The sequence below is a fragment of the Oreochromis aureus genome, linkage group 17 (genome assembly GCF_013358895.1).
Source record: "Oreochromis aureus strain Israel breed Guangdong linkage group 17, ZZ_aureus, whole genome shotgun sequence".
NCBI lineage: Eukaryota > Metazoa > Chordata > Actinopteri > Cichliformes > Cichlidae > Oreochromis > Oreochromis aureus.
This window is the reverse complement of record NC_052958.1, coordinates 24,746,609-24,774,010: the sequence shown is the minus strand read 5'-3', so window position 1 is coordinate 24,774,010 and position 27,402 is coordinate 24,746,609. Positions and strand designations below refer to the sequence as shown.

The 27,402-nt window shown below is 41.4% G+C and overlaps 1 protein-coding gene across 3 annotated transcripts; it reads right to left on the bottom strand.

Annotated features, from left to right (window-relative positions):
• Nucleotides 1–614: 614 nt before the first annotated feature.
• LOC116320807 (polypyrimidine tract-binding protein 1-like) lies at nucleotides 615–27,119 on the bottom strand. Of its 3 annotated transcripts, none has more exons than XM_031740525.2 (15): nucleotides 27,017–27,119; nucleotides 22,368–22,401; nucleotides 13,188–13,248; nucleotides 12,511–12,683; nucleotides 12,131–12,277; nucleotides 11,914–12,042; nucleotides 11,256–11,366; nucleotides 10,999–11,176; nucleotides 9,955–10,032; nucleotides 9,372–9,514; nucleotides 8,075–8,108; nucleotides 5,319–5,411; nucleotides 4,382–4,598; nucleotides 4,204–4,281; nucleotides 615–3,777 (listed from the first exon to the last, which is right to left on the bottom strand). In XM_031740525.2, exons 1-15 carry the CDS (start codon nucleotides 27,022–27,024, stop codon nucleotides 3,645–3,647), a joined length of 1,617 nt encoding a protein of 538 aa, XP_031596385.1. In that variant the 5' UTR covers nucleotides 27,025–27,119; the 3' UTR covers nucleotides 615–3,644. The 3 variants fall into 3 exon arrangements, with proteins under 3 accessions (XP_031596385.1, XP_031596386.1, XP_031596388.1); XM_031740526.2 differs by having other exon boundaries at nucleotides 22,368–22,398; nucleotides 27,017–27,105; XM_031740528.2 differs by lacking the exon at nucleotides 22,368–22,401 and having other exon boundaries at nucleotides 27,017–27,118.
• Between the last annotated feature and the right edge of the window lie 283 nt (nucleotides 27,120–27,402).

Below are 27,402 nucleotides of genomic sequence, written 5' to 3'. Positions count from 1 at the left end.
CAAGTCTTAATCAGAATAATGTGCACACTGCTCTACAATTCCTATCAGCCATTTCTTATATCAAAAGTATATTTATTTTTCCTTCAGCCTCCTCTCATTTATTTGAATTGCCACGCGGTTTTCAGAGAGAAATGCATGAAGCCTGCTCTAACTGTTTTTGAGCCACTAATGTTGTGCTCTTGGCATAATGGTTGTTTTTACTGAAGTGAACTGGCTGAATCTTTGTATTTGAATTTAAGTGTATTATTAATGGTGACGTTGCAGTAACTTCCCCAAATGAGTCGGTCTCATAGAATATAAAATAAAATACAACTTATTTTCTTATATTTTACTGCATTGATCCAGTGTAACCCAGTAACCTCCTGCCTGTTTAAGAAAAAAAAAAAAAAAAATTAGAAACACCAAGTTACCTTGGATCAGACTAAATTCTGGTTGGCAGTGCAATCAGAAGTCATATCATCAATAAACACTCATTAAAAAGCTCTGTTGTTAGCCATGGCTGATCAATGTCATCAAACAAAGTGTTTAACATGAACAAACAACTCTACGCACACAAGACTTGTGAAAGACACTGATATAAACCGCACTGATGACAGATAACAAAGGCCTAGAGGTTTAGATTAAAAAGTGATTTAATCTTTCTTTTAGACACAAACAATGTAAGGCTCAGAACCGATTTCACACTTTAATCAAAATATACAGATTTCATCAGATAGAAAACTGACAATCGCCCTTTAGACACTGAACTGTGGTATAAAACGTGTATGTACAGCTGAATGCCCCTCCCTCCTGTTACTGACTGACTGGTCCCATTCCCACCTCACCTGACCAGGTTTTGTGATGCATTCCAGTCACCTGTGGGATCTGTCCCAACGGAAAGGCTGCGGTTTCAGATTAAAGGGAACTGTGTCCTAATGTGTCTCCCAGCCTCCATGTAGTGATGAACAGCATGCAGCACGTCTATCAGTTTGACAGATGAAGGTCCCTGACACTGTGGTAACAGTAGCCAGGTTCAGGTCAGACTTGCACCTCACATAATCAGAAAGGTTTGTGTGAACTGCAATGAGCTGGTTTATCACAACCCTGAACTGCACATCACAGTCTGATAGTGGAAGAAAAAGGACAGTTTAAGTTGATCAATCACCAATACAAACACCCTCTGTTCAGTGAACATGTGTCTTCATTATTTGAGTTGGTTTTTTTAGGAGCTCAGACTTCTCTTGCTAATAATACGCACATGAGTATTTTAATGAGTAAGAATTAAAGCCATTTGAAAAGTTAAATGAAAGAAGATGGTAAAAAGTTTTTTTTAAGTACATGAGGGTTTGGTTGTTATCGCTGACATGTCTCAGAGTCATGTGCCTACCTGTTACATATAGCTGTGAATTTTAGAAACTGTCTCAAATTCCTCACACAGCCATACAAACTCTGAAATCACAATGTGCAGGGACCTCGTAAGATTTACCTTTAGCCCCTTTTCCATTAGATCAACTTGCCAGGGTTTTCTATTAGGTGATAGTTCCTAATACCAGGTACTAAAATAGTACCTACTTGGCAGGGATTCCAAGGGATCGGAGCAGGTACTAAATGTTATGTCAGACTGCATGCCACTGACTGGTGGGTCAGTGCTGTCATTTCATTTGATGAGTCATGAGACCGTCTCGTTCACAAAAATTTAAACGGCCACTTTTGAAACCCAGCAACGAGTGAAATGGCTACAAAAAAAAAAAAACAAAACACAATGTCGTGGTTCCGAGTCTGACAAAAGGCCACAGACTAAGCAGCAGGTATATCGTTGCCTCGACTGCCACCTTTGTTGCAGCGTTCGTGTCGCATACTAATTACGTCACAGGGCCTTGAGAGGGGTTGCTATAGCAACGATGACGCATGTTAGGTGGTACTAGATTGTAATGGACAACCAGTCAATCCGAGTCGGGTTGTGGCGAGTCAATCCAAGTAGGTACAAATGGAGAAGGGGTTTTTGTCATGTCCAAATTCAGGTGCAACATGGCTACAGTTTATTTGTTTGACTCTGAAATGACCCGCCCACCCGCACCTTTGGTCTGGGTATGTAGGGAGGGAGTAAACTGGGACACAATCACCATTTTCTCCTCACCTAGTGACAAAGTGGACACACAAACCCTCCAAGCTCTACTGAAGGCACCACAATGAACCTGTTTAAATGAACCATGGTCAGTGAAGAATCTTTGTCTTTTTGAAGTTCAGTTGAACATCTGAGCAGCTGGAATGAGAAAATAACAATATTCATATTAAGACAAACAGATCAAACCAGCATTTTGTGGTTTCGGAGGACTGTGGGCTTCCTCCCTACCAAACTGTCACATCAGTACACAGAGAAATTAATGCCTGATTACAACTCAGTGCTGTGTCCAAGGCACTCCAAACATCTGGTTTTGCAATTAAGAAATGAATAAAAACATTCCACATTCTCACAGGAAAATAAGAAAGCTGAAACCAGCTTGCAGTCTTTCTGTAGTCCATAAAACCAGAAACCTGAGGCAGACATATTTGTTTGCATCCTGAAGGCCATTTTTGGTTTCAGCTGTAGTGGATCACAAACTTATAAATAAAACCATCCAGAGAGGCGACACACAAGACAACCTGACCAGATTCACCAACTAGACAAAACATTTGTCTGCACGCCGTGAAAGGCTGAGCTCACAGAGGCACCCAAAAAAACTAAAACAAAAACAGTTATATCAGGAATGATTAAAATATTGCTACAACATTTGATTAACACATGATTGCAAACACAGAAATAAAGAAGTCAAAAAGAAAAACAATGCATTTAGAACTAAAGACCCAACAAACCTGCTAAAAGACAATCAGTTCATGTTTCACACTACAGTAACACAGTGGTACAAAACACTAGAGACAGAAAACGCAGATATATCTGTAATACAGCTCATTAACAGTAAACCTTTTCAACTGTAAACCTCCTCTTTCTCTTAAACATGACATAGTCACGGTCATTCACACTCCAGGAATAAGGCACAGGGATCATGTGAAGGTCTAGCCAGGCTTCTTTACGGGGCCAGACTTGGACCTGCAGGCCTGAGCGGACATCTGACCTCTGATCGTTTACAAGCAGAGCTGGAACTTTTAAAGGGAGAGCTAAAAAAGGAACAGGGCCACCTGTAAAACTTGGGCTAATTTAAGATCAAAGTAAAAGTCTGAATCTGAAAAACGTAACATCTTTGGATAAGAAGGCTGACTTTAATCCCTCAGTGTGGGAACAAAGCCCAAAAGCAAGGTAAAAGGTAACAACTTTGCTGTCTGAATTCTGACCAACCGAAGAACTCCGGCTTTATTCCAGAAAGCCTGAACAGGTCAGAACTATAACTTTATTCTCTAGTTTATAAAATTTGAGAGAATAAAGTCAGATTTCTCCTTGAGAGACCTTAATTCTGTCAGAAGGCAAAGAACCGAAATACTAAAAAAAAAAAAAAAAAAAAAAAAAAAGCATAATGATAATAATAATAATAATAATAATTATAATAATTATAATAATAATAATAATTTAACATTAATCCAGACTTTACTGTGTTTTCTACAGACATGTGGTGGAATGATTGGAGTGTGGTAGATACTGTCGTGCTGACTCTGAGGATTCAGATGGTGGCTCAGATTGAGGATTTGGAGAAGGAGACTCGCAGGTGGTGGTTCTCTCCCAAATCATGGTTGTGGAATTCTATGAGGGACTCGATGGCCTCCTCCACAGAGCCCACCTGGATTAGAGCCATTTTATGGTCCTTCCTGTATGGGAAATGAACAAGAGCGTCCATTCAGACTGTTATGAGGCAAAGCAACAACAGGACATTCAGGGGAAGGATGAATAGTACCGCACACACTGAACAAGCTGCTTGGACACTCCAAGAGGAGCCTAAAAGACTGAAGGAGATTTTGGTCTTTGACTGCAAGGGGAGCACAAAGTCCACTACCAAACCCATTTACTGACTGGCCAGCAATTACAGGCCATTTAGGAAATAAATAGGAGCAAACATCAGCCGCCACAATGTGGTTTCACAACATGTTCCTGAAAACAAGGACTTATGCTAATATGCTAATCAAACAGATTAACATGACGAGACAGATAGAAGGGGGTGCAGGGCTTTTTTAAATGGATGACACAAATCAATAGCCATAAGTTTAAGAAGCTGAGACAGTAAACGAGCGACTTACTGGAAGAATTTGAAGGCTTTGACCACGGCTCCTGAGCTGGCAAACAGCATCTTCAGATCATCTTCCACCACAGAAGGGCTACAAACACAAGCAAAGTAGATTTGAGGAATGCAGTTTTTTTTCCCCCCCATTTTGGGGTCAGTGCACCCCTCAGTTCGGAGTAAGCTGAAGGACTTACGGAATGTTGGAAAGGTGTAAGGTGGCAGAAGGCGGGAAGATGTTGGAATAATTCTTGGAGCCGGGCTTCTTGAAGCGGTGCAAGGGGGAGTTGCTGTAGTCTTTGGTCAGGCCCTGGTCCTCGTGCCCTTCGCGAGGAAGCTGAACGCTCGTGTGTTTGGACAGAGTGATGCGCACAGGCTTCCCGTGCAGCCGCTGGCCATTCAGGTGGCTCATGGCTGTGCAAACACAAACACAGCCTTTTACAGCCTGAGTCGAGTTCTTCTGGTCTCCTTTTAGAGACACTGTTCCAATGCAGATTTTTAGCAAGCTCTTATAGAATATGAACGCTCCTCATCTCTTCCTTTTTGTTTTAGTCTGGAGTCAAGAGCATTCGTGATGAACTGCGACTTTATAATGAAGCACGTTTGCTTAACCTAATGCTCACGACACAACATTTCAGATGTTGAATAAACTTTACGTTTCAATTCAGGAATGTGTTTTGTTGCCAAGATGAGGTTGAGAGTCGTGAGCACAGACGTGATTTACAATCATCACCTTGTATCAGTACCAATTTATCAGATTGTCAGCAATAGCCAGTTCTTCTTTAATGTGTTAAAATTGGGCAGGTAAAAAGACCTTAGTGAATCAGGAGAGGGCCTAATTAATGGCTTAGAGTAATGTCTACAAAATACCAACAACCCACAAGGTGCTCCCAGTCAATGGTGCACCAGCAGAGGTATGAGGGGTATTAGTCTTGTAGACTCCAGACTAAGAACGTTTTTTATGGTAGATGAAGGACCACTGTGACAATCCGGGCTCATCACAGTCATTTCAACTCAGAAGATGCAGAAACAACAAATTTTTAGACATTTCTGCAACACTCATGCAGCAGCACTTTAACTCTTTTAATACTTGGACTTTGAACACCTGAGAACCACACATGTGCAGAGTGTTACCTAGCTGAGCCTGTGTGCTGTCAGACATCTGAACCAGAGCGTTTTCTTTCTTGTTGAACAGAATCTTCACTCTCATGACATCTCCATAGACACCTTAAATAAAGAGGAACAGGTTATTTGGCACACAGGAAATAGGAAAGCAACCCTCCCCGCCACCAAGCCCTACAGGAAGATGTGTATTATATTGGACTGACTGGAGCCTGCCAGGTGACTGACCCTCTGTCTCAATGCTCAAATATGGCTTTTGCAAAATGTGTTTGAAGGGCTGCATACAAACCCCAGAAGTGAGGGGAGCAGCAGCAGCAAACATGACTAAAGGAACTTACAAATGCGTGAACTCAGCAGAAATTCCTGAATGGTTAAATACAGGAAAATTCAAGTGAGGAAATTAAGGGTCAGAGGGAAAAAACCCAAAACAAAACCAAAACAAACACAAACAAAAATGTGTAGGAGCTATGAATTATGGGACAAAAACTAAATAAATAAAACAAAAGCACTGATTGAGCACTGAGGACATGCAAAATGAAACCCCAGCATGCAAAATTAAAAACAGACAATCAAATGACAAGACACAATAAATGCAGCTCCTCAGAGTGTTAGGCCCAAACTAAAAATTACATTTTTAAAGAATTAAAGCAAATATTTGCTTTCAAACTTTCTGACTCCAACTGGATGATAACTGTGTGCTCAGAGCACATGGACAAGTGCTGCCTTTCAAACTTTAAGAGCTGGACCCTGAACTCGAGAACCACAAGACACATTAGCAAAGTGTTTCCTGTTGTGTTGGAAATTCCCATTACTGCTAAAATGTCCTAGTCCTAGAAAACAGAAGAGTGCCCTCAGCTGATGGCTGTCTCTTGGGCGATTTTCTTATGAAACTGTAAAAATGTTGCAAATCTCAAAAATATGACAAAAGTTCTTTGCAGAGTGTTCTGGCTAAATACAAGAATTACTTCTCTGCAGAGAGTAAAACTACAGCCTGTCCACGCACCAGTTCACATAAAGCGCTTAAAACTGCAACATTAGTAATTTTCCAACTCTTATTACCACAGACTTCTTTTCAGCGTTCAGTTCTGTCTTTCATTGGCTGCATATCTATTTCACTGCTTTTTTTTAAGCATTTCAGACCACAACTTAGTCACATATACACCAGCCATCAAAAGTTTGGACACACCTTCTCATTTAATGATTTTCTTTATTTTAACTACTATCTACATAGTATATACACATACTGAAGACATCAAATATATGGAATTATGTAGCAAAGAAAGACTTGATAACTCTAAATATGTCTGAGATTTTAGATTCCTCAAAGAAGCCACCCTTTGCTTTGTTGACAGTGCTGCCTTGTCAGGGTTCATTTGAGGAATTTCTTGCCTTCTTAATTGGGTTGGAACCATCAGTTGTGTTGTGCAGAAGTCAGGTTGGTACACAGCTGACAGCCCTATGTGACAACTGTTAGAACTCCATATTATGGCACAAACCAATCAGCTAAGTAAAGAGAAACAAGAGTTCATTATTACTTTAAGAACTGAAGGTCAGTCAGTGCAGTGACAGTGCAAAGTCACCTGACCTAAACCCAATCAAGACTGTTTGGGATGAAATGTACCGCAGAGTGAAGGCAAAAGGGCCAACAACTCCTCAGCATCTCTGTGAACGCCTTCAAGACTGTTGGAAAAACATTTCAGGTGACTTCCTCATGAAGCTCATCGAGAGAATCCCAAGAGTGTGCTAAGCATGAATAAATACGCATGAAAATAAAGAAAAACAATTAAACGAGAAGATGTGTCCAAACTTTTGACTGGTAGTGTATGTATAACAGAAAACTACTGCACACCCCTGATTCAAATCCCCAGGACTGAGCTGCCACACTGGAGACTCATTTTTTGAACAGACTGGTATGTATATAGCTTGTATAGCTCCTTTCACACAAAGAAATAAAGTGCTTTGAGAGCTCAGATTGAGTTGGACCACTTGGTAAGTTATTGCTAGAAGAAGTTGTAGACTACTGCCAGGTAAAGTCCGTTACAAAGAGGGTGCTGTACCAAAATAAAGTGTCTCATGATCTTCCACATTTGGTGGTCTATTTGCATCGATCCTGGTCTTCAGTTTACCCCAAAACATTTAAATGGGATTAAAGTCAAGGCTTTGTGTAGGCCAGTCAATAACTTTACTTTGGCTCTTCACCGAGAGTGACGCATGTTTTGGGTTGTTGTCATGTTGAAAGACAAATTAACAAAAGAGATTCAGATTCTTTCAAAATCTTCAAATATCCTTCTTTATCGATGAGATTTTCAGTTCCAGACGTACTGAAGCGTCTCCACATCATAATACTCCCCCCACTGTTTCATCGTGGGGACAGTGTCCTTTAGGTTGTATACGTTCTTTTTCCAAACATAAGCAGTGTGTAGTCTCATCTCATCTGACCAAAGGATGCACTTCCTGAAAATTAGAAGAGGCTTTAAAAGCCTCTACTGCTATTCAGTTTCTACTTGGTAAGAAATGAAGGGTTCTGTACAAACATGACCTTGTTTTTGCAAGAAAACCACTGAGGAAAAGCTGCAAATATTGTGAAAATTTCAATTCAACACACAAAATCTGACAAGACCAGTACACACTATTTTTCATTAAACCAAAAATAATGAAAAAGAGGGAAAAAAAAACAAACAGAAACCAGAATTTAAAAAAAAAATTAAATAAATCAGAACAACCATGTGGTACTGATAATTCAAAATAAGAAGCTAGTAATAACATACCGAAGAGAATAAAGAGGCAGTGGGGCGTAACTCTCTTTAAAGACAGCAGAGAAGGCAGCGGAGGGACAGGACAGGTAAAGGTGGGAGGGCAGGACAGGTGCAGGGTCCGAGGTGTTTCCATGGCAACAAATTAAAGGGGAAAAAAGACAGGTGCAGGGTCAATCAGAAGGTTAATTACCTTTGGAGGAGGGATCACATACAGATAATGTCAATATGAGAACAACATTTTTACATGAGTGCACAGGTGTGTGTGTGTGTGTGTGTGTGTGGGGTAGGGGAGGGGTCATGACAGACTTTAATATGAAAAAATTTCCCGAATCGAAGGCAAAACTCATCTGTGAGCAAAATATCAGTGTCAGAGGAAAAGAACAAACATGAAGTCAACCTGTTTAATGATGAGAATTCAGAAAGATTTCCCATCATCTAACTACCAGACTGAGGTACACCGCTCTGTTACTGGGGATTTCTGCTGCAATGGCAAATCTACAACATTGCTATGCTGTAAGCGCAGGGAGTATCTGACCTGCAGCTACCTGCAATGTCACTAAAGGTCAGGTCAGCACAGTGACTGGCCTATTCAGTACCATGGATTCATCCTTGCAGTACTTTGATGCACGTGACTGCCGCTACACATACTTAAGAATGTGACGACTGCTTTTAAATGGATATTAAAGAGAGTGTCTGTATAGACAATGTTTAACCCCTTCCATTAGATTGGGAACATCCCTAACAGTGACACTCTGTTGGGGATGTTGGACTGTTAAGAACTTGCTTGACAATAGTCACATGTTTTCTACTTGGGCATATGAACCAGAGGGTGTGAGCTCCACATGCCCAAGATCCTAATCTGATCAAAGATGGACTGGAGTGGGAGGCAAACCCACCATCAGCATCCTGATGAGCCAACACTGCAGACTGGTGCATGTACAGCACTAGGCAGGTAGGTTTAATGTTGTGGCTCAGCAATCCATCAGCTTCATACTGATCACAGTGGGAGTGCAGAGGCCTGTATGCTGCTCACAGCTGTGGACTATGTGGTCCACTTCCACTCACTGATTCAAACATGAAGAACTTTAAAACCCCAACAAGGTCCAGGTGGAACAGAGCACTGAAAACACATTACATCTCAATCCATGTCCAAAATACTGGATGTTCAGACCAACTGAAGCTTTAGAAAACAAAACCCTCTGAAAAACATGCAGGCTAGTCCAAAGCTGTAGCAAAACTGGTTACATCAGTGCAGGTTAGATACAATCAGATGCATGAATTAACAGCCTGTAGGGAGACAATCACTAACCTCAGGGTTGAGATTGCTGACCAGCAAGACAGAGTGCCCAGCAGGGATTGGAGGGAATCCCAATCTGGTGGCCCCAGGGAGGGACAGAGAGGCCAGGGCTCCGGGCAGAGCGGGGACCGCAAGGCCTGGATAGGGGGAGGACACTGGGAGGGTTGAGACAAGTAAACAAAAATCTGAAAACTGCCAGAGATGCATCACACAACACACATTCATAGACTAAGGCTTCAACACTTCTGGTATGTGGAGAACAAATGATAATTGCAGATGAACTGATATGGAAAATATTTGCATCCCTTAATTAAATCATGAGACTAAACTTCCTCAGGTGCAGAGGAAGGAGGGAATGCAACAGGTTTCACATGCACACTGATCCTAAACCTAACCATTATTTCCACACTGACAGGGAGGATTCTATGCGTTCCCTAAGGATAAGCAACTGAAAACCATCTAAAGGCTTCATCACAATAACTCAGCTGCTGGGTCTGTCTGCAGTTGCAAAGGTCATTCTCGAAAAATAAGGTGAACACTTTTCAAAGTGTGTGTCATCTAACAGACATCCTTCTCTCTTAGCACTGACACTCACCAGCAGGCTGCAGGGTGAAGGCTGGTGGGAAAGCGTGGGTGGCTCCAGCGTATGGAGCAGCAGAGATGATGCCTGGAGCTGCAGACAAGGAACACCGGTTGGATTTCAACTCCGCGAGGTAGCGAGATTCCACCACAAATCAATCATACAATTTTTAACCAGGATATGTCTTTCAATGCACATATTAAACAAATATGTATGACTGCTTTTTTCCATTTGTGCAGTATCTCTAAAATTAGAAACATCCTGTCTCAGAGTGATGCTCTGAAATTAATGATGCATAATAATGCATAGTAACACATTTATTACATCTCATTATTATCAGGATATCCTAAAAACTCCCTGAAAAGCCTTCAGTTGATCCAAAATGCTGCAGCAAGAGAACTGACAGGGACTGTATTGGCCGCGCTTCATTGGCTCCCTGTTAAATCCAGAATTTAAAATCCTGCTCCTCACATACAAGGTCTTGAACAATCAGGCCCCATCTTATCTTAAAGACCTTATACTATGGTATCACTCCAGCGCTCAGCCTGCAGGCTTACTTGTGGTTCCTAGAGTATTTAAAAAGTAGAATGGGAGGCAGAGCCTTCAGTTTCCAATTTGGAGACAGTCACCCTCTCTACTTTTAGGTTAGGCTTAACGCACTATATAAATAAAACTGAATTGAATTGATTTACTGGACTTTAAATCAATTTAGGTTATTACAGACAACTAGAATGATAATTTCAGCTCAGTAGTTTTATTCCTGCCATCTAGAGTAGCATTGCATGATTCACAGTTTGGTAATTGATCTTGTTTTGAGTTTCTGCTCACTTCACTGACTGAAACGAGCTTCGCACTGAGAGCATTCTGATGCCCTTTTGACTCACATGTCATGTCTGCAGTGTGTGTGTGTGTCAGAGAACAGGGGACACCCTCTCAAAACAACTTCCATACTAAATCAGTCCCTTTCTCAGTTCCACTGGTGTACTACTTTGTTTTCTTCTGCATCACAGTTTTTGAGCACAGCTGTAGTGATGTTACATCAGTATGGTGGGCTCTTACTAAAGGCTGTAGCCATGGCTGTATGTTCCATGGTGGGCTGGCCGTCTCCAGTGGGAAGGTCTGGTCTGGTGAAGTCTCGGCTCTTCTCGTTGTTGTATTTGACGTTGAGACTGGTGAGTTTGGAGAAGCTGATCCTCAGAGTACAGCAGCCATTATAGATGTTCTGACCGTCCAGAGACTGAAACAGCGCAGCAGTAACACTCGTCACTGACCCGTTTAGTAGAAGCGAGAAAAGCACTGGGAACCATCATGCTCACCAGTTTGGCCGCCTGGGCTGAGGCGCCGTCCGAATACTGCAGCAGAGCCTGGAACTGATTGTTCTTTGTGAAGATGATGATCCTTAGCACGGTGCCAAACTTTGAGAAGATCTGAGGACCAAACAGCAGCTTAGTTTAGTCACTAAATAAACCAAATCCAACAGGCACAACACAACGTCACGCTCAGCTCTTCCCCACAGATCAGCTGATCACCATACAGTCTACACACCAAACTGCCAAATCTCATTTATGTTGTTTTAACCTGCCAAGAGTTGCTGCACATCTGCAAGCCTCTTGCTAACCAACCTGTACTACAGGTCATCATTTTATGCTGCATCTGGTTTAATCAGGTTCACGTGTGTTGCTGCTCTGTTTTGTGCTGAGTGTTGCTCGGGTTATCTTCTCTTTTCCTGCTAAAGTAATTTGTTACTTAACTACTTCTTAGCAGAACTGACAGCATGTCATTAGTGCTAACACCTGATGCTGGAGTAAAACAGGTAGAGTGAAGCACAGAAAAGGTGCGTGTTTAACTGCTCTTTTATTATGGATGAACTTTAGAATGGTCGGTTCACAACAGTTATTCTCCATCTGTCATGGCTTTGTTCAAAGCAGTGATCTACATGCATGCACGCACACTGCTGTGGTGCACTACGGATACCTGGCACAGGGCGTCCAGGGTAACTGGATAGATGAGGTTCTCCACCACCACCCTCAGTACTGTGCTCGGAGCCACCGCCGCCGTGTCCACGTGAGATGAACTCAGAGCCCGAAGAGCTGCCTGAGCCCTCTGAGAGAGAAGAGAGGAAGGGTGGGGGGGGGTCAACAAGGTGCTAACAGAGGGAAGGAGCTGTTAAGGCGCTAACAGTATGTGTTACCTCCTGGTTTGGGGAGTTGTCAGTCTTGAGCTCCTTGTGGTTGGAAAACTGTACATAGACTGGATGGTGCCTGATGATCGGCACCATGGTGGAGTAATAACCCACCAGGTTCTGAGCTGCTTCCTCTGAGTTCATCTCTAAAAAGGCCTAAGAAGAGACAAGAGACACAGAACAGGTAAGAAGCAGCTGCTCATGATGCAGTTCCTCGGCGCACAGATCTGTCGACCCGAGAGCCTTAGTTTTGATCAGTGTCTCTTCGTACATGTAAAAATCACATCTCAATTTGAGACGTGACAGAGCTAAGTTATGGTATCTGGATCCTGTGAACTATGGATGGAAAAGAAAAACACTCTCACAGGACGTGTGTACAGTGTGTGTACCTGGTTCTTGGCTTTGAGCATCAGCAGGTTGGTGACGTCTCCAAAAGGCACGCCGAGGCTGATCACCTCTGCCTCTGTGATGTCGCTGGGAAGCTTGCGGATGTGGATGACCCTGGATGGCACGCTGGGGCCTCTTATGTCACCTTTGAACTTTTTGCTGTCGTTGCCATTGGCTACAGAGGAGAGGAAACAGTTTTTTTATTGAATGAATCAAAGCAGAGGCAGGAGTCCTGGTGCTGAACACTCCCATCAGTTTGTGGCGTTTCAAACTGCTGATTCTTTCTCTGTCTTTATCATCCGCCTGTAAACCAGCAGGAAACCATTTCTGTCCAATATTTTTTACGTTTTTTTTTTGTTTTTGTTTTTTTTTTTTAAATAGTATTTGTATGAGATTAATGGATATTTTGATCTGTTCTTTCAGAGTGCAGACAGTTTGTCTGAAAATCTGAATAATAATTATTTTTCTGATAGTTTTAAATACACATTTTCACTCCTGGACTCTAGAGGAGCTTTGTGTCATTCATAGTTAGGAATCTTAAGTCATCTTACACTATGAACCCCTTACTTCATCCCATGTCTGGAAAAAAAGTATAACTCAAAACTCAATAAGCTAATATTTTCCTTTAAAAGTGGTGCATTGACACAAACACCTTCGCGTGTGCAGAGTGGGTTCTGACCTGTGGTGCTCATGATATAAGGGTTGCTGGAGACGCTGGAGAAAAGTTCGTCAGATCCTCTCTGAAACAACAGAAGCACTTCAGTTTGACCTCTTCTCCTCAGTCAGCGTGCACCTCATTTATACATGACAGGAAAGAATTAGGATACCAAGCAAGAAGTGATGCCTTTGCATTTTTGACAGGGACAGACGAGAGAAGAAGATTTCATGAAAAGCAGTGAATGAATCCGTCCCAAACATGTGAAAAGCTCTCGCCTGCATGAGATCCAAGTTTTGCTCTTCATTAGCCAAACTTTAGAACAGTTCTGTGATTAAACTGCAGTTCCACACAAGTGAGGTTGAATGGCTTTAATTATAAAGACATCTCACAATCAAACCAAAAAATTAGAGGATTCAAACACGCAGTATGTTTACAACTGTTGGGATTATCATACATCTCAAGTTAAACCAAGTGCTGCCTCTCTTAGATGTAATCCAAGCCTTCCTGGACAACAGCTGGTTAGCACGAGAGCACACAAACCGCAGCTGCTGCATTTAATTTATGCGCTTCCTCTTCCGTTTACTGGCTCTGCAAAATAGCCATGCACCGACTTTTGGGATAAACCTAGTATTCATATCATTATCAGTGCGTTCATGTGCAAAAACCTAAATCTTCTGAGAGTCCCGGTACCAGGGCTTTATTTACAAATATCTCCTTGTTGATGATGACGATGACGATGAGGAGAAATACTTACAACAGTTGCAATAAAAATAATAAAATAAATGAAAATATACATAAAAATATTAAAAATATATAAAATAATAGTCATTGTATTTAGCAGAAGGTTACAGCGTATTATAGAAGGTAATGACATATTTGTTTTCCTCTTTGTAAAACTACCTAAACACAAAACAACTTACACAGGAAGTAAAACTATTTGCTAACATGTGACCCAAGCTGGCTCAGTGAAGTCCACATCCATGTTTGTTAAAACCTGCTTTCCTCTGCACAACCCTGAGCTATACCTGACATCCTCCAGCCTGGGGCAGGTTCTGGGCTGCACTTCCACTGACTTCCTGTTTTAGGTTTAAACAATGTGATCAGACAGCTACTTCTTTATCCTTTGCTCCAACTCTACACTGTGACATTAAGCTCTGCTGACAGGCTCAGAGTCTGATCCAAAAGTCGTTTAGTCCCCCTGCCGTGTAACCGATTGATCGATTAACAGTTTGATTGTTTTTTTTTTTCCCAGGTCCCAGTGGGTACAACATTTACAGCAAAAGGCAAAGGGAAGAAAACTACACAACTTGTAGAAAATAAGCAGAGTTTGAGGGGTACACAGTAATGCTGCTGCCACTAGATGTCAATAAAGAAACAGTCTATAGTGACCGTGCCTTAGTCTTAGAAAGCAAAACAAGATGCATGGTAAACACACATTTCTGCTGTAGGTCTTATTCACCCAGTCACACACAATCATACAGCACTATTAACTATGCCTAAGCACTTTCTAACACAGCGGTCCCCAACTCCCGGGCCTCGGACCGGTACCGGTCCGTGAGTCGTTTGGTACCGGGCCGCGAGAGTTGAGGCTCAGGTGTGAAATGTATGGTTTTCAGGGTTTTTAAATCGGTTTTCAGCGTTATTTTGTTATCGTTTTTATCGTTAACTCGGTTTTCCTGGGTCTTTTCACGTGTGTTATGAATAAATCTTCTTTTTTTCGGTACCGGCACTAGTTTTATTTTGTTGTATTTATCCGCGACACCTTATTGCCGGTCCGTGAAAATATTGTCGGGCATAAACCGGTCCGTGGCGCAAAAAAGGTTGGGGACCGCTGTTCTAACACACAATAAAAGACATGCTAAGCTCAATCATCGCCCTTTCTAACACACAATGCTTTCACGCTATTATCACTTGCTGCCTGGATGACTGTAACTCCCTATACTTTGGTATTGAACAGTCATCTTTTCACCACTTGAAGTTACTCCAGAATGCAGTAGCTCGGCCCTTAACAGGTGTTCAAATGCATGAACACATCACCCCGGTCCTGTCGTCCCTTCACTTGCTTCCTGTACGTTTTAGTATTGATTTTAAGGTTTTATTGCCTACTTTTAAAGCTTGGCACCTGGGTATCTGTTTGAGCTGCTTCACATTCACACTGCTGTAAGAGCTCTCAGGTCATCTAACCAGGTGCTCTTATGCAAACCTAAAACCAGATTAAAACAGAGGTGATGGAGCTTTTACAGCAATAGCACCAGACCTATAGAAACAACCTTCCTCTCCCTATCCACACAGTTCAGACAGTACACACATTTAAATCATCATCGTTGGCATTTGGCAGCAGTTCGACATCCCCATACACGATTGTATTTTATTTTCTGATTTTATTTCTATTCTTTTTTTTTTTCCATCTTATCTATTTCATTTTATTTCAGGGGCAGCACAGTGGCACGGTGGTTAGCACTGTTCCCTCACAGCAATAAGGTCCTATATACTTTTTAATGTACAGCACTTTGGTCAACTTTGTTGTTTAAAACATGCTATATAAATACAGTCACCTTGACTTGAACTTTGAGCCAGAAAAACCAACACTGAAAGCTGGTTGCAGCTCCAAAAACCATAAGTACCAACTTTGTGGAGTGTGGTATTAGTTATGCTAAAATAGAGCCGATATTTAAAAACAAAAACAAAAACTGCGCTCACGGTGACAGATTTAACTGCTCACTGCCTGCAATTTAAAATTGACCACAGGGCTGGCTACAACCGTGAGGTCACACTGCTCAGTTCTGAAACCTCCAAATTTCAATCTTTATTTGCTCGGATGAGTTCTTCACACTCTGGGCTCTCTCCTTAGTTCAGCTACAGTTCCCACTGCTCTGTATAGTCAGCAGCCTCTAAATGTATCTAATCCACTAATCCACCATCAACGCTCAATATTCCATCTGTGACCTGTTCAGCCTGCAATAATTATTCTTTTATCCAACTACAGTCTGCTAGCCACTGTGCTAATGATAACAGATGGCTAATGTAGCCATCATGTAATTGCTAACAGTAAACAGCTAATGTTACCATATGTGTCAGCCAGGTTAACATTTATGAAGACCGTTTAATAGTTCAGTGTTACTGAAACAGGACCTTTACTGACCTCTGAACTTTCTCCTGAAGTCCTGTTCATTGTTATGAACGTTAACTACTCCAGCTGTTAGTGAGGACAAGCTGTGTGTCTGTCTCTGTGAAGTTGTGTTTCAACTGGAAGATAGTCATTGTACCAGTCATTATACCAGACAGCACTGCTGGTATAGATGTTGTTCCAAATCAGGACCTTAATTCAATATTAAATGTTAGAAACTTCAGGCTAAAGTAGTTTTTACACAACACTTTAAATTCTTTAAAGAACTTTTAATTTGCACAAAGTGCATGTAGTTACAATAAACACATTAGCACAGTTACAAGTTACCTTTATCACAAAACATCTGAAGCACTCCAACTCCTGGTTTCACAGATTTAGAGCTTTTCAGTTGCCTAAAGTTCTGTAAACTGTATTTTTGTGACTGCTTGTAACAGGCAGGTTTTTATTCAGCTGCCTTGAACACACAAACCTGGAAAATAAGTTTTTCAGTGTTGTAAGAAATGCAGATGGGGTGTGGAACATGACCTGTGGGGATTTAACATGTACTTATTAAATGGACTGGTTCTTATATAGCGCTTTTCTAGCACTTTTCACAACTTGCCTCATTCACATCCATTTATACAAGCACTTTCTATCATTCACACACATTGACACCTAGCATGAGCAGTGTCGTGAGCAGATTTATTGCCCCCAAAAATAAGTTTCTGATATTGCCAGAATCTTTCCTCATACATGAGCCCAAGCAGGAGGTCACAAATTCTTCACAAATTTGTTGACAACTTCGTATTCAGATGAATAATAAAAAGCTGCAGAAACCTGAGCCCTGCTCTGTCTCCTGTGCCACCCCATCCAGCCCCTCTATCACCATCTCCATCTGTTGTCTGACAGATGCCGACTGCCAGCCTGACATATAACTGAGGAGCAAAACAAAAGAGCTATAGCTGTGCACATCCACACAGACATCTGGTTTTGACAGACCGTTACAGTCAAACCACAACTCTGTTTATCCACATGTAATTACAGAGGACCTGCTGCTTCCTCTGGAGCCATACTGCAAATGGAATAAACTCAGGGAAAGCTCATCACTAATGTACAGAGCACAGTTTGGATGATCATTATGTGCCCACCTGTAATCCATTTAGACTGAGAGGGGAGTCGTTTTTGTCTTAGTTATGTGCCTGCCAGTGATTAAGGCAATGACTGACTCACCCCAAAAACACTTCAAGAAGAGGAGGATGAAGTACAAGAGAAGAAAGAAGGTGACAAAGACAACGCAGACAAAAAAGACAAAGGGGATGATGACAACACATTAAGACAACGTTAAAGCCATAGGTCTTAATCTCATCCATCACTCAAATTCCGCTAATGCACATTACTCTACATTGAGTCATTAGGAAAAGTACATTTTTCTCCATGATGGAATGTGGTTAGAATGGCCCAAGAGTTGATGACAAAGTCATAGAAGATGACAAAATCATAGAAGCACTAGAAACTGCCTGTAACCAGGTAGGACAAATAGCTGACTCTCCCTCCAAGGCGTTCGTAAGGAAGTCGCTTCGTGTTAAAGGGTGTTCTTCTTCACAGTCGCCGAGTGCTCAAACATCCCAGAACACAGATAATCAGCCAAACGTCAGGAAGTATCCCACATCATACAGCATTCCAAAACAAGGATCCCAATGTAGTATTCCCCTCTGATCGTAGTGGACGTTCAACACAAACACAGCCAGTGTTGGCTTTGTGGTAACTGGCTTTACAAAACCTAAAACCCCAGCTGAAACCATTAGTACCTACTCGGATCGACTCGCTGTGGTTTTCAGGGTTTTTCATTAGGTCATAGTACCTGGTCCAAGGTACTAAAATAGTACCTGCATTTTTCTCAGGGATGACGAAAAATGCGGAACCCCATGTGATGAAAAGTCACAGCAGCAGGTACATTATCGCCTCCACATCCACCTTTGTTGTAGAATTCGTGTCGCAGACTAATGACATCACAGGAAACTCAGACATGCTGCTATAACAATGACCACGCACATTAGGTGGTACAAGACTGTAATGGGAAACCAGTCGATCCAAGTAAGCACTAATGGAAAAAGGGCTTTGGAGATAGAAGGTATCATCCCAGTGGTTCTCAGCTTTCTTCATTAAGAAAGCTGAACCCATCTGCCATGTTTTCTCCTTCAGGCTCTGAGTGTTCATATAAAACGGGGTATTTCACATACCATGCAATTCTGCACAAAAAGAATGCAGCCATTAGAGCTCTGACTAGATGCATTTAAACATTACAGCTTGATGCCCCACAGCCTAATAAAGGAGACATGGTAATTGTCTGAAACAGATCACAATTAAAGAAATGTGATTGATTGATGATAAATACCACGATTAGGTTGCTTCGCTGCAATTCCAGCAGTATGAAGGTTTTTGCTAGATTCTGCTAGAATACGTGCAATACCAGCTCAGTATGGTTTTAAATGACTTGCCTGAAGCCAGAGAAAGAAACAGGAGAGCTGTAATCATCAAAGAACCTCCTTCCTTCTCAGATCTCCTCCTGCTCTTAGATCGCAGCTATTTGTTACCTTCATGTGATTTTGGCTTAGCTTGTATCGACAAACACACTGAACGTGACTGCCAAACAGTGACCTGAGGAATGTGAGTATTGGCTGCTGAGATGTGACACACATTCACAACTGTGATCATTACTTTTTCAGTAGCAGAAACCTTAGTAAAGCACAACTAGAATCGCATAAACTCAAGCTACGACTTTATTTTGGTGGGACCGTGCAAACAGTGGTCCAAAGAAAAATCTGAATATATAAAAAGTAATAGGGCTGCAACGATTCATCAAGTAATTCTAATATAAAAAAAATACAAATAAAAATTCGGCAAAATTCTTTGCTCTGTTGCTCTGTTGTCACCATGGAAACATGAACGCGAGCATTTCACCCATATTTGCGATTAAAAACAGACCTGCAATACAAACGTATTTAAGAACACCGTGTGAAAATAAAGTCTGATAACATTAAGCCTAAAGTTTTAAACACGCACACAGAAGAGCAAAGAGGCGGAGCCGTTACCGAGACAGGAGCTCAAGATGAGTGAAAGAAAATGCGTCCAAAAACAGCAGCGCTGTTCCTGTAACCACCATTAAAACCTTTACTGGGAAAAAGCTGGATCAACAAACTCCAATGTAACTCCAAAAAACACTGTTTGTTTTACACAGCGTCAAATCAGCAGTATGCCTCCAGAAGTTGTATTAAAATATGCAGATCAACTGACGGCAGCCATTCTTTTATGATGTCAGAAACTCTTCCAAGAACACAGAGTAAAGGTTAATTTTTATGCCTTAAGATATATATATATGAAATCTACACCATTTTATTTGACTGTACTTGACATCATTTATATACATTTTGCATTTTATGAAAATAGTTTCTTTAAAAATTTTAATTTTAATATGACATGTAAATACAATCAAGGCTTTTTTTTAGTTGTTTTGTTAAATAGAGATGTTGGTTCCAGACTTTAAAACATTCCAGTTTCTAAAATGGAAACAAATTAACAGTTTTATTCTGAAAGACCTGTGGTTTTTCTCTTCTGAATATTTATTATTGCTGATTAATAAGACAGAAGTATTTCTTACCCGATTAATTGATGGAATAATCGGTAGATTACTGAATTACTAAAATAATAGATAGCTTCAGCCCTAAAACATAAAAAAATAAAATGTGTAAAATAGAAAATGAGCGCAATGTTTAATTAGCACCTTGATTAGTTTTGATTAGTACCTTAAATGGCCTGAATAAGAATAAGGATGCATTTATGTATGAAGTAGTGTTGACGAGGGGAACTAGTGCCGATGCTGTCAGGGGGGCCTTTTCCATTAGTACCTATTCGGATCGGGTCGGCACGGGTCGACTTGATTTTTAGGGTGTTCCATTAGGTGGTAGTATCTGTATGAATCGATGAATTAAGCAAGTTGTATAAAGCCTTTGAGTGCTCAAGAGTAGAAAAGCGCTATATAAGAACCAGTCCATTTAATAAGTACATTTCCAGGTTTGCATGTTCAAGGCAGCTGAATAAAAACCTGCCTGTTATTATGCACAATAAGGATGAGTACTTCACATCTACTGCTTAAAAATAAATGTCTCTGATGCTGCTATAATATCATGTTCTATTATTCATTGTGCTCCTTTATAAATGAAAAGCAGCAGTCATGTACCTGAGGACTTGTCGTAATCTGACACACAGCTTCAATGCCAGAAAAGTCAGAGAGATCAAGCAGCATTCCAGTTTAATGACTGAATACAGACCTGCTGAACAGCAGGCAGTCACTGTTTAAGACATTTGTGCTTACAGTGTACTAGCCAATCCCTAAAGCCGAGGGAGGCACTTCCCTTTAGACAAACTTATTTTAAACCCAGACAATGTTAAGGTTTTAAGAAGCTAAAGGAAGATTCTTGTTAAAGAAATTTGTGAATTATGTTATAGTAAGTTATTGACACTGCTGGGTTATGAAGGATATGGGGAGTATTTTATTAACACCAATATTAATAGTGAAAATTATTACATAGAAAGAACTCGAGCATAGAAAAAGTGCTTGTATGTCTGACTGAGGCATGTTATGCAAGTGCTTTGAGTGCTCAAGTAGAAAAGCACTATGTGATTGTAAACCACTTACAATCACGTGCGGCTATATTGATACTACTCTCCAAACACTGGTAAGGACAAAATAATGGTTGTAGCCACTTTTCACACACTGGTAAGCTCATCTTAACACGAAAGCCAGCAGGTACGAGTTTGATATAGGCGTCTGCCAGCTAGCTACTAGAAAATCTGTCATTTGTGCAAACATTGGTAAGGACGACTGAAGGAAGAGCTTCAAACTGTTACTCTATTTTTAAATGATTCATCTAAGAAAACCACTCTTTTAGTTTGGTGTTTGCACTGGAGCTTCAAGGCTATGTTGATGATGCTGTTCCCTTCAAACAACGTCCAGTAATTTACAGATCAGCATTCGTGTTGCCTCATTTACACTTTCACACCATTTTAGTCAGTGAATTCGGCTGCATTTCAAATGTAGTACAGCAGGTCCGTCACAGCACTACTTCTGCTGCAGCACCACACTCCTACAGATTTTAACTCTGGACTTTGAGTCCTTGCACTGTGTCTGACCTCATCGGCTGAGAAGCAGAGCATAGAACGTGGACACAAAATCACCTGTGAGAAGCACCTCTGCCATCAAATTAAGAATGAAAAACAGTCTGCTGTTTGTGTATTAGTGATTTGGTACTTTGACTATTTTAATATGGGTTCCTAGTTCTTAAATGCCTAATACTGGAGGACGGCTCTGAGGAGATCTTTTAGCAGTTAGGAAATACAGGGAAATATAAGGAAATACTGGACATTTCAACATGACACTTTATCATTGTCCATTTTTCCCATCAGACTGTACATAGGTTAAATCTGGGAGTGTAAAGTTCAAGAAGTTCCAACACATTTCTCACACATAACTGGACCACATGAGCTTTGCCCAGCTGTGAGAGTGTTCTGAGCACAGCTGGTTTAGTCAGTGCTTTTTAGCAACCGACAGCATCTCTGAGTGGACTCAGAGTAGACTTGATTAGGAGTTACAAAAACACTCTGCAGCCCATCTAGAAACTGAAAAGCACTCACTGCAGGAGAGTACTTTCAAAGAAGTGAAAGTTCTGATGTGATGGACTTTTCAACAGTCCACAGGAATGACAGCAAACATCCACAGGATCTTTGCTGAGGGGCTGATTTGTGCAACAGCAGTAGCATGGTGCTTAAGAGTGTATGCATGCATGTGCATGTTGCTGTTGAATAAACTGATTATCTACAGACCAGTTTTGGACTGTATCTGAGGTCAAATTACTGCTGGGCTTTGGGCATTCAACAGACAGACAAGGGAGCCACCTCCACAACGATTAAAGGAGAAAGCTCTGCACTGTTCCAGATGGCAGCATCTCCATCTATTCAGACACTCAGTGATGACACAGCAGCAAACAAAGCAAGAAACCAGACAGAGAGGAAGAGGAGGAGGAAGCAGAGGTGCCTACCTTGGTGCCAACTGTTATATCGTGGTGGACACTGCTGTGAAGAAAAGACAGTGTGTTAGAGGCAGCCAGGGAAAACTCAAACACAGAAAGAGTCTGACTGAGGTATCAAAAAAGAAAAAGAAGGGCGATGATGTTGAAGACTGTGCGGGAGCAGGCGGACAGAAGCCGAGAGAGGCCGAGCAGGCTGCAGCGATCGGCAAGGGACCGATGGCTCAGCGGGTTGGTTTGCCCTGCAGATGGGAAATCTCTATTCAGCACCTGCTTGCCTCAGTGAGCACCTCACCTTTTCCATAAAAACCTCATGGCAACCTCAAGTGTTTTTCACACAAGATCCAAACGGTGGTAAGAGAATGAGGCAGAGGCCATGTCTGAAGCAGACCTTTTCCACAAGCAGCACATGGATATTGGCTCCACGCAGCCGCCGACTGCTATAATAGTTTGGTGACGGTGGAGGTGCTGCCTATTGAGACGCAGCTTTTTGAAGCCAGTCAGAGCCACTTGCACCTCACTGAACTCTCAGGTCAGGGAACCCTGCACCCTCTTTTCCATCACCAACCTGTTTCCTTAGGTCAGAGGTCACAGGAGCTGCCACTCAACCCAAAAGCTTGAGAAGTTCTGCTGTTTTTGAAACCAATTTTTGCAGTTGGTCGTTAGAACACCTGAGGAACTTAAGACCCGAAACTTGTGTTTATTGCTTATTCACTATCATCATTTCTCGTTCAGACCAAGTCATTGCAACAAAGTCACGCAGCTCCAGCAACCAACCAGTAAAGGCGGCTGCGAACACAGAGCAGCTGAAGCGTATTGCCAGTCACATGGGATATGGTCACTCAGTACAGGATGCTAATGTGCTCCACAGCTGCTTTATCAACTATGGATATGACTGAAATCCTAGACCAAGTTCAATTAAAACTAAATCAATAAAGAGCTGAGTGATGCTAAAGGATTCACAGTGAACAGATAAAGACATTTTTTCACTGCCAAAGCAAATCATCAGATAACTAGGCTTTGATAAGCCGGGGATGTGTAGAGAATTGACAGAGTGTACCGTGGTGTGAACACACACACACACACACACACACACACACACACACACACACACACACACACACACACACACACACACACACACACACACACACACACACACACACACACACACACACACACACACACACACACACAGTAACAGGAGTGCTGTATCTTTCTGCCCAACAAGACTAAGCTTTGACTTCAATTCTAGTTCCTGCCTGTCGGGAACATGGTGGCATCCCGACGGTCTCTGTTACACAGTCTGCAGAGTCACAGTTATCAGAACAGCTGCTCCTAACAAAAAAACTAAACAAAACGCACAGACATTTATCCCAAATCCGTGTGGAGACATCAGCATTGCACTACAAGCAATGCCAACAAACTATTAGAGGGCTCTGGAAGGTCTTTGCAAAGAAAATACATTTTTTAAAGAAAATACATTTTATTTTTTAATTCATATTTTATTACTATTTTTATTCATTGTTTTTACCTTTTATTTTTTCTCCATATTAATGTTTTGTCTGTTAGCCTCGTCTAACTTCTGCTGACTGGAATTTTTTAAAAAAAGAAGAAAAACAAACAAACAAACAAAAAAACAACCAAAAAAACAACAAGTAAACACCCAGGTGCCAACTCACATCCATAAAGGTGTGGTTTTCACAATAGGTGACTAACAATTATTCATTCGATTAATCGGATAAGAAATACTTTTGTCTTATTACTGAGCAATAATAAATATTCAAGAAAAAACCCCACAGATCTTTCAAATGACCTGCTCATATGTTTTCATTTTAGAAACTCCAGTGTTTTAATGTCTAGCTGCAACCAACATCTATATTTAACAAAACAAAAAACCCTTGACTGTATTTACATGTCATATTCAAACATTTTTTTAAAGAAATTGTTTTCATAAATGCAAAAAATATATAAATGATGTCAAGTACAGTCAAATAAAATAAGCTTTATATATGCAAATCTACACTAAGGCATAAAAATTAACCTTTACTTTGTGTTCTTGGAAGAGTTTCTGACATTAATAGGAGGCAAGTTTTTGTGCTGCTGAAAACGTCCGTTATGATGGTTTAGATGTGGATTAAAATAATAATGATAATAATAATAATAATAATAATAATAATAATAATGATAATAATATTTGATGTCCAACCTAACAACCCACAGGTCAGTGGCTCAGAGTTTTACTAGCCAATGTACATTTTTATTGGCTTGTGAAAAAGAATTTCTATATTTTTAAATATTAATGTATTAATATTAATGTAACTGAATTAATAAAATATTTTACACTATTTCACTTTTAATCTGAAAATTTTTACAAAATGTTACGAAGGCCTTGAAATAAATATGGTCTAGTACACCCCATGTCCCCCTTTAGACTCACCCCTGTTTGCTGCTGGTATGGCTATATGTAAAACAGGACGGCTGGCAACAGCCTTCAGCAGGCTGTATCATTTAAACATGTATCAGACTGAATTAATAGTTCATCTGCATATTTTAATACAACTTCTGAAGGCATACTGCAGATTTATCTCTGTAAAACAAACAGTCTACATTGGAGTTTGTTGATCGGGTGCTTTGATGAAGTGCTCCTGTGAGCTTTTTCCCAGTAAAGGTTTTAATGGTGGTTACAGGAGCGCTGCTGTTTTGGACGCTACAAATAAGTTTTTTTACTCATCGTGAGCGCCCGTCTCGGTAACGGCTCCGGCTCTTGTGTGTGTCTGTTTCTGTTTAAAACTGGAGGCTTAATGTTGTCAGACTTTATTTTCACACGCTGCTCTTAAATACGTTTGTATTGCAGGTCTGTTTTTAATCGCAGATGGGGGTGAAACGCTCCATGGTGACCACGGCACGCTACAGAGCCGTGCATTAATCGAAGCAAAGAATTTTTTTTAGAATTTTTCGAATTACTCGATAAATTATATTCCAATTCAAGAAATTATTTTGTGTAAAAATAAACATTTTTTTTTTTAAAAACACTACTATAAGCACACAGTGCACAAGTCCACTGAACAGCAGTTTGACTTTCTCACACACAGGTACTATATCTACATCCTTTCTGCTGCCGCTTTGACTTATCAACATGGACTGCAGGCTATACTCCAAACATGACTTGTTGGTGTTGTTCACCACCCTCCCCACAAACACAAACACACACACACACACACACACACACACACACCCCCAGTATGCTCAAGTTCTTCACTTTCCCCTTACAGTGTATGTTTGCCTGTAGACAGAGGTGAGTTTTACGTAATTGTGGAACTGAATCATCGGATGCAAGTCAAAGGAAACCTGTCCTTTTAACCCCACAGCTTTTTGGAGGAAATGTACAAACAATGGGTCAATCTCAAAAATAAAGGTTTGCTGAACAGACCTACCCAAAGACGCCTCGATATGAAAATGAATAAATGACACAAAGAGCTTGGAAAAAACAAAACAAAACAAAACAAAACAAAACAAAAAACGAGTTTTACACACTAAGTTATGGCCCAGAGCAAGTGAAAACCGGCTGGTCAGGCTGAGGCCCACACCACTGTGTTCACTGAAGAGCAGCTGGAAGAGGAGCCCTCAGGGCAGGGATGAGTCCTGACGAAGCACAAATATTCCATCAGGACCGTGAATGCTCCACAGCCCCCTGACTGAAGCTGAAATGACACGCATTATATTATGAGTCGACACAGCTACCAGTGTGATCAACGCTAATAACGCTGCTAATTTTCCCCGTCAGTCCACACAGTTTAACAGCAGCAGGCTTACAGGCCTCACATTCCCTCCCTCCACCAACAAAGCTGCTTTCTCCTATTCACCATCACTGCAACTGAACTCTATGTCAAAAACAGCCACTTTTAGGCCCTTTCCCTAATCCAGCAGACTAAAGCAGGACACCATCTACAACTGAGCACACACTCAAAACAAAATCACCCCCAGAAAACAACACACGCACACTCCTGATGGCGACTTCTATGAGTGTGTTACCGCTTTTAAAAATGCACTCCAGATGAAACATGACAATTAGGAGTTTCACTGCAGTCCTCTCTCTCTCTCACACACACACTTTACAGTACAGTTTCCGCATTTAAAGGATCAGAGGGCCAGCTCCATATTTCGGGACACACGACACAAGTGAAGCTACTTTATTAATTTATGCTTTTATTCGTTTTTTAAATTTTAACTGTTTCACGTGAACGACTGCCTGGCAAAATAAACCAGAATGGGCGTGAGCCTCTAATCTGTGTGCTCTGGTTACTTCTCACCGCTTATGTATCCTATACATATCACCAACAACCTTCCAAAACGTCCCCGAGCAGAGCCTCAGCGGGTAACCGGCTCGCGCGTCAGTGCGGCCGTGATGTGGGATTTTGGAGAAGAGAGGTAGGTGCCGCCAGAACACGGCCCACCGTGAGCTAACAGCACAGCTAACTGTGCTAGCCTCGCTTCCTGCTCCCAGCACAAAACCCACTTCGACGACTACTCCGCGACAGCAGGAGCGCTCCCTGCACACTACAGCACCTCCGACACACCACGGTGCTCCCGGGTTTCCATGAAATAGCAGAAATGACATTTAAAGCGGAGTGTCACCGTGAGACTGTGGAATAACTCACCCGTCCATTGCACAACACGGAACTACAGAGCAACAGGTCCCAACAGCAGCCAGCAGGGACCCCGAGCACCGCCGCTTTAAACGGACAAGATGGCGTCCGTCGTGAGGACTCGCTAATTGGACAGCTCGCAAAGCTGGTGGGCGTTCATGGGCAAAAACGTACGTTGATTGGCTCGTTGGACCCAAAATACAACAACAAAGAAGAGCTATTCCAGCAAAGATTTGTTATGAGTAAGATACACGCATTCACGGGAAAAAGCGGATACACATTTTACTCTGTGAAAGTGGGCGTTGTCCCGACAAAACAAACTGATTATATGTCTGAAAGGGCACCTCAACACTTTTATATTTGATTTTGAATCTGCAACATCATTGACAAAACATTAA

Excerpts from the sequence above, each read along its gene's own strand:
- LOC116320807 (XM_031740525.2), bottom strand. Across the intron at positions 11,177-11,255 it reads CAGCCCAGGCGGCCAAACTG|TCTCTGGACGGTCAGAACAT; the intron begins GTGAGCATGATG and ends GCGCTGTTTCAG. Across the intron at positions 3,778-4,203 it reads AAAGCCTTCAAATTCTTCCA|GAAGGACCATAAAATGGCTC; the intron begins GTAAGTCGCTCG and ends TTTCCCATACAG.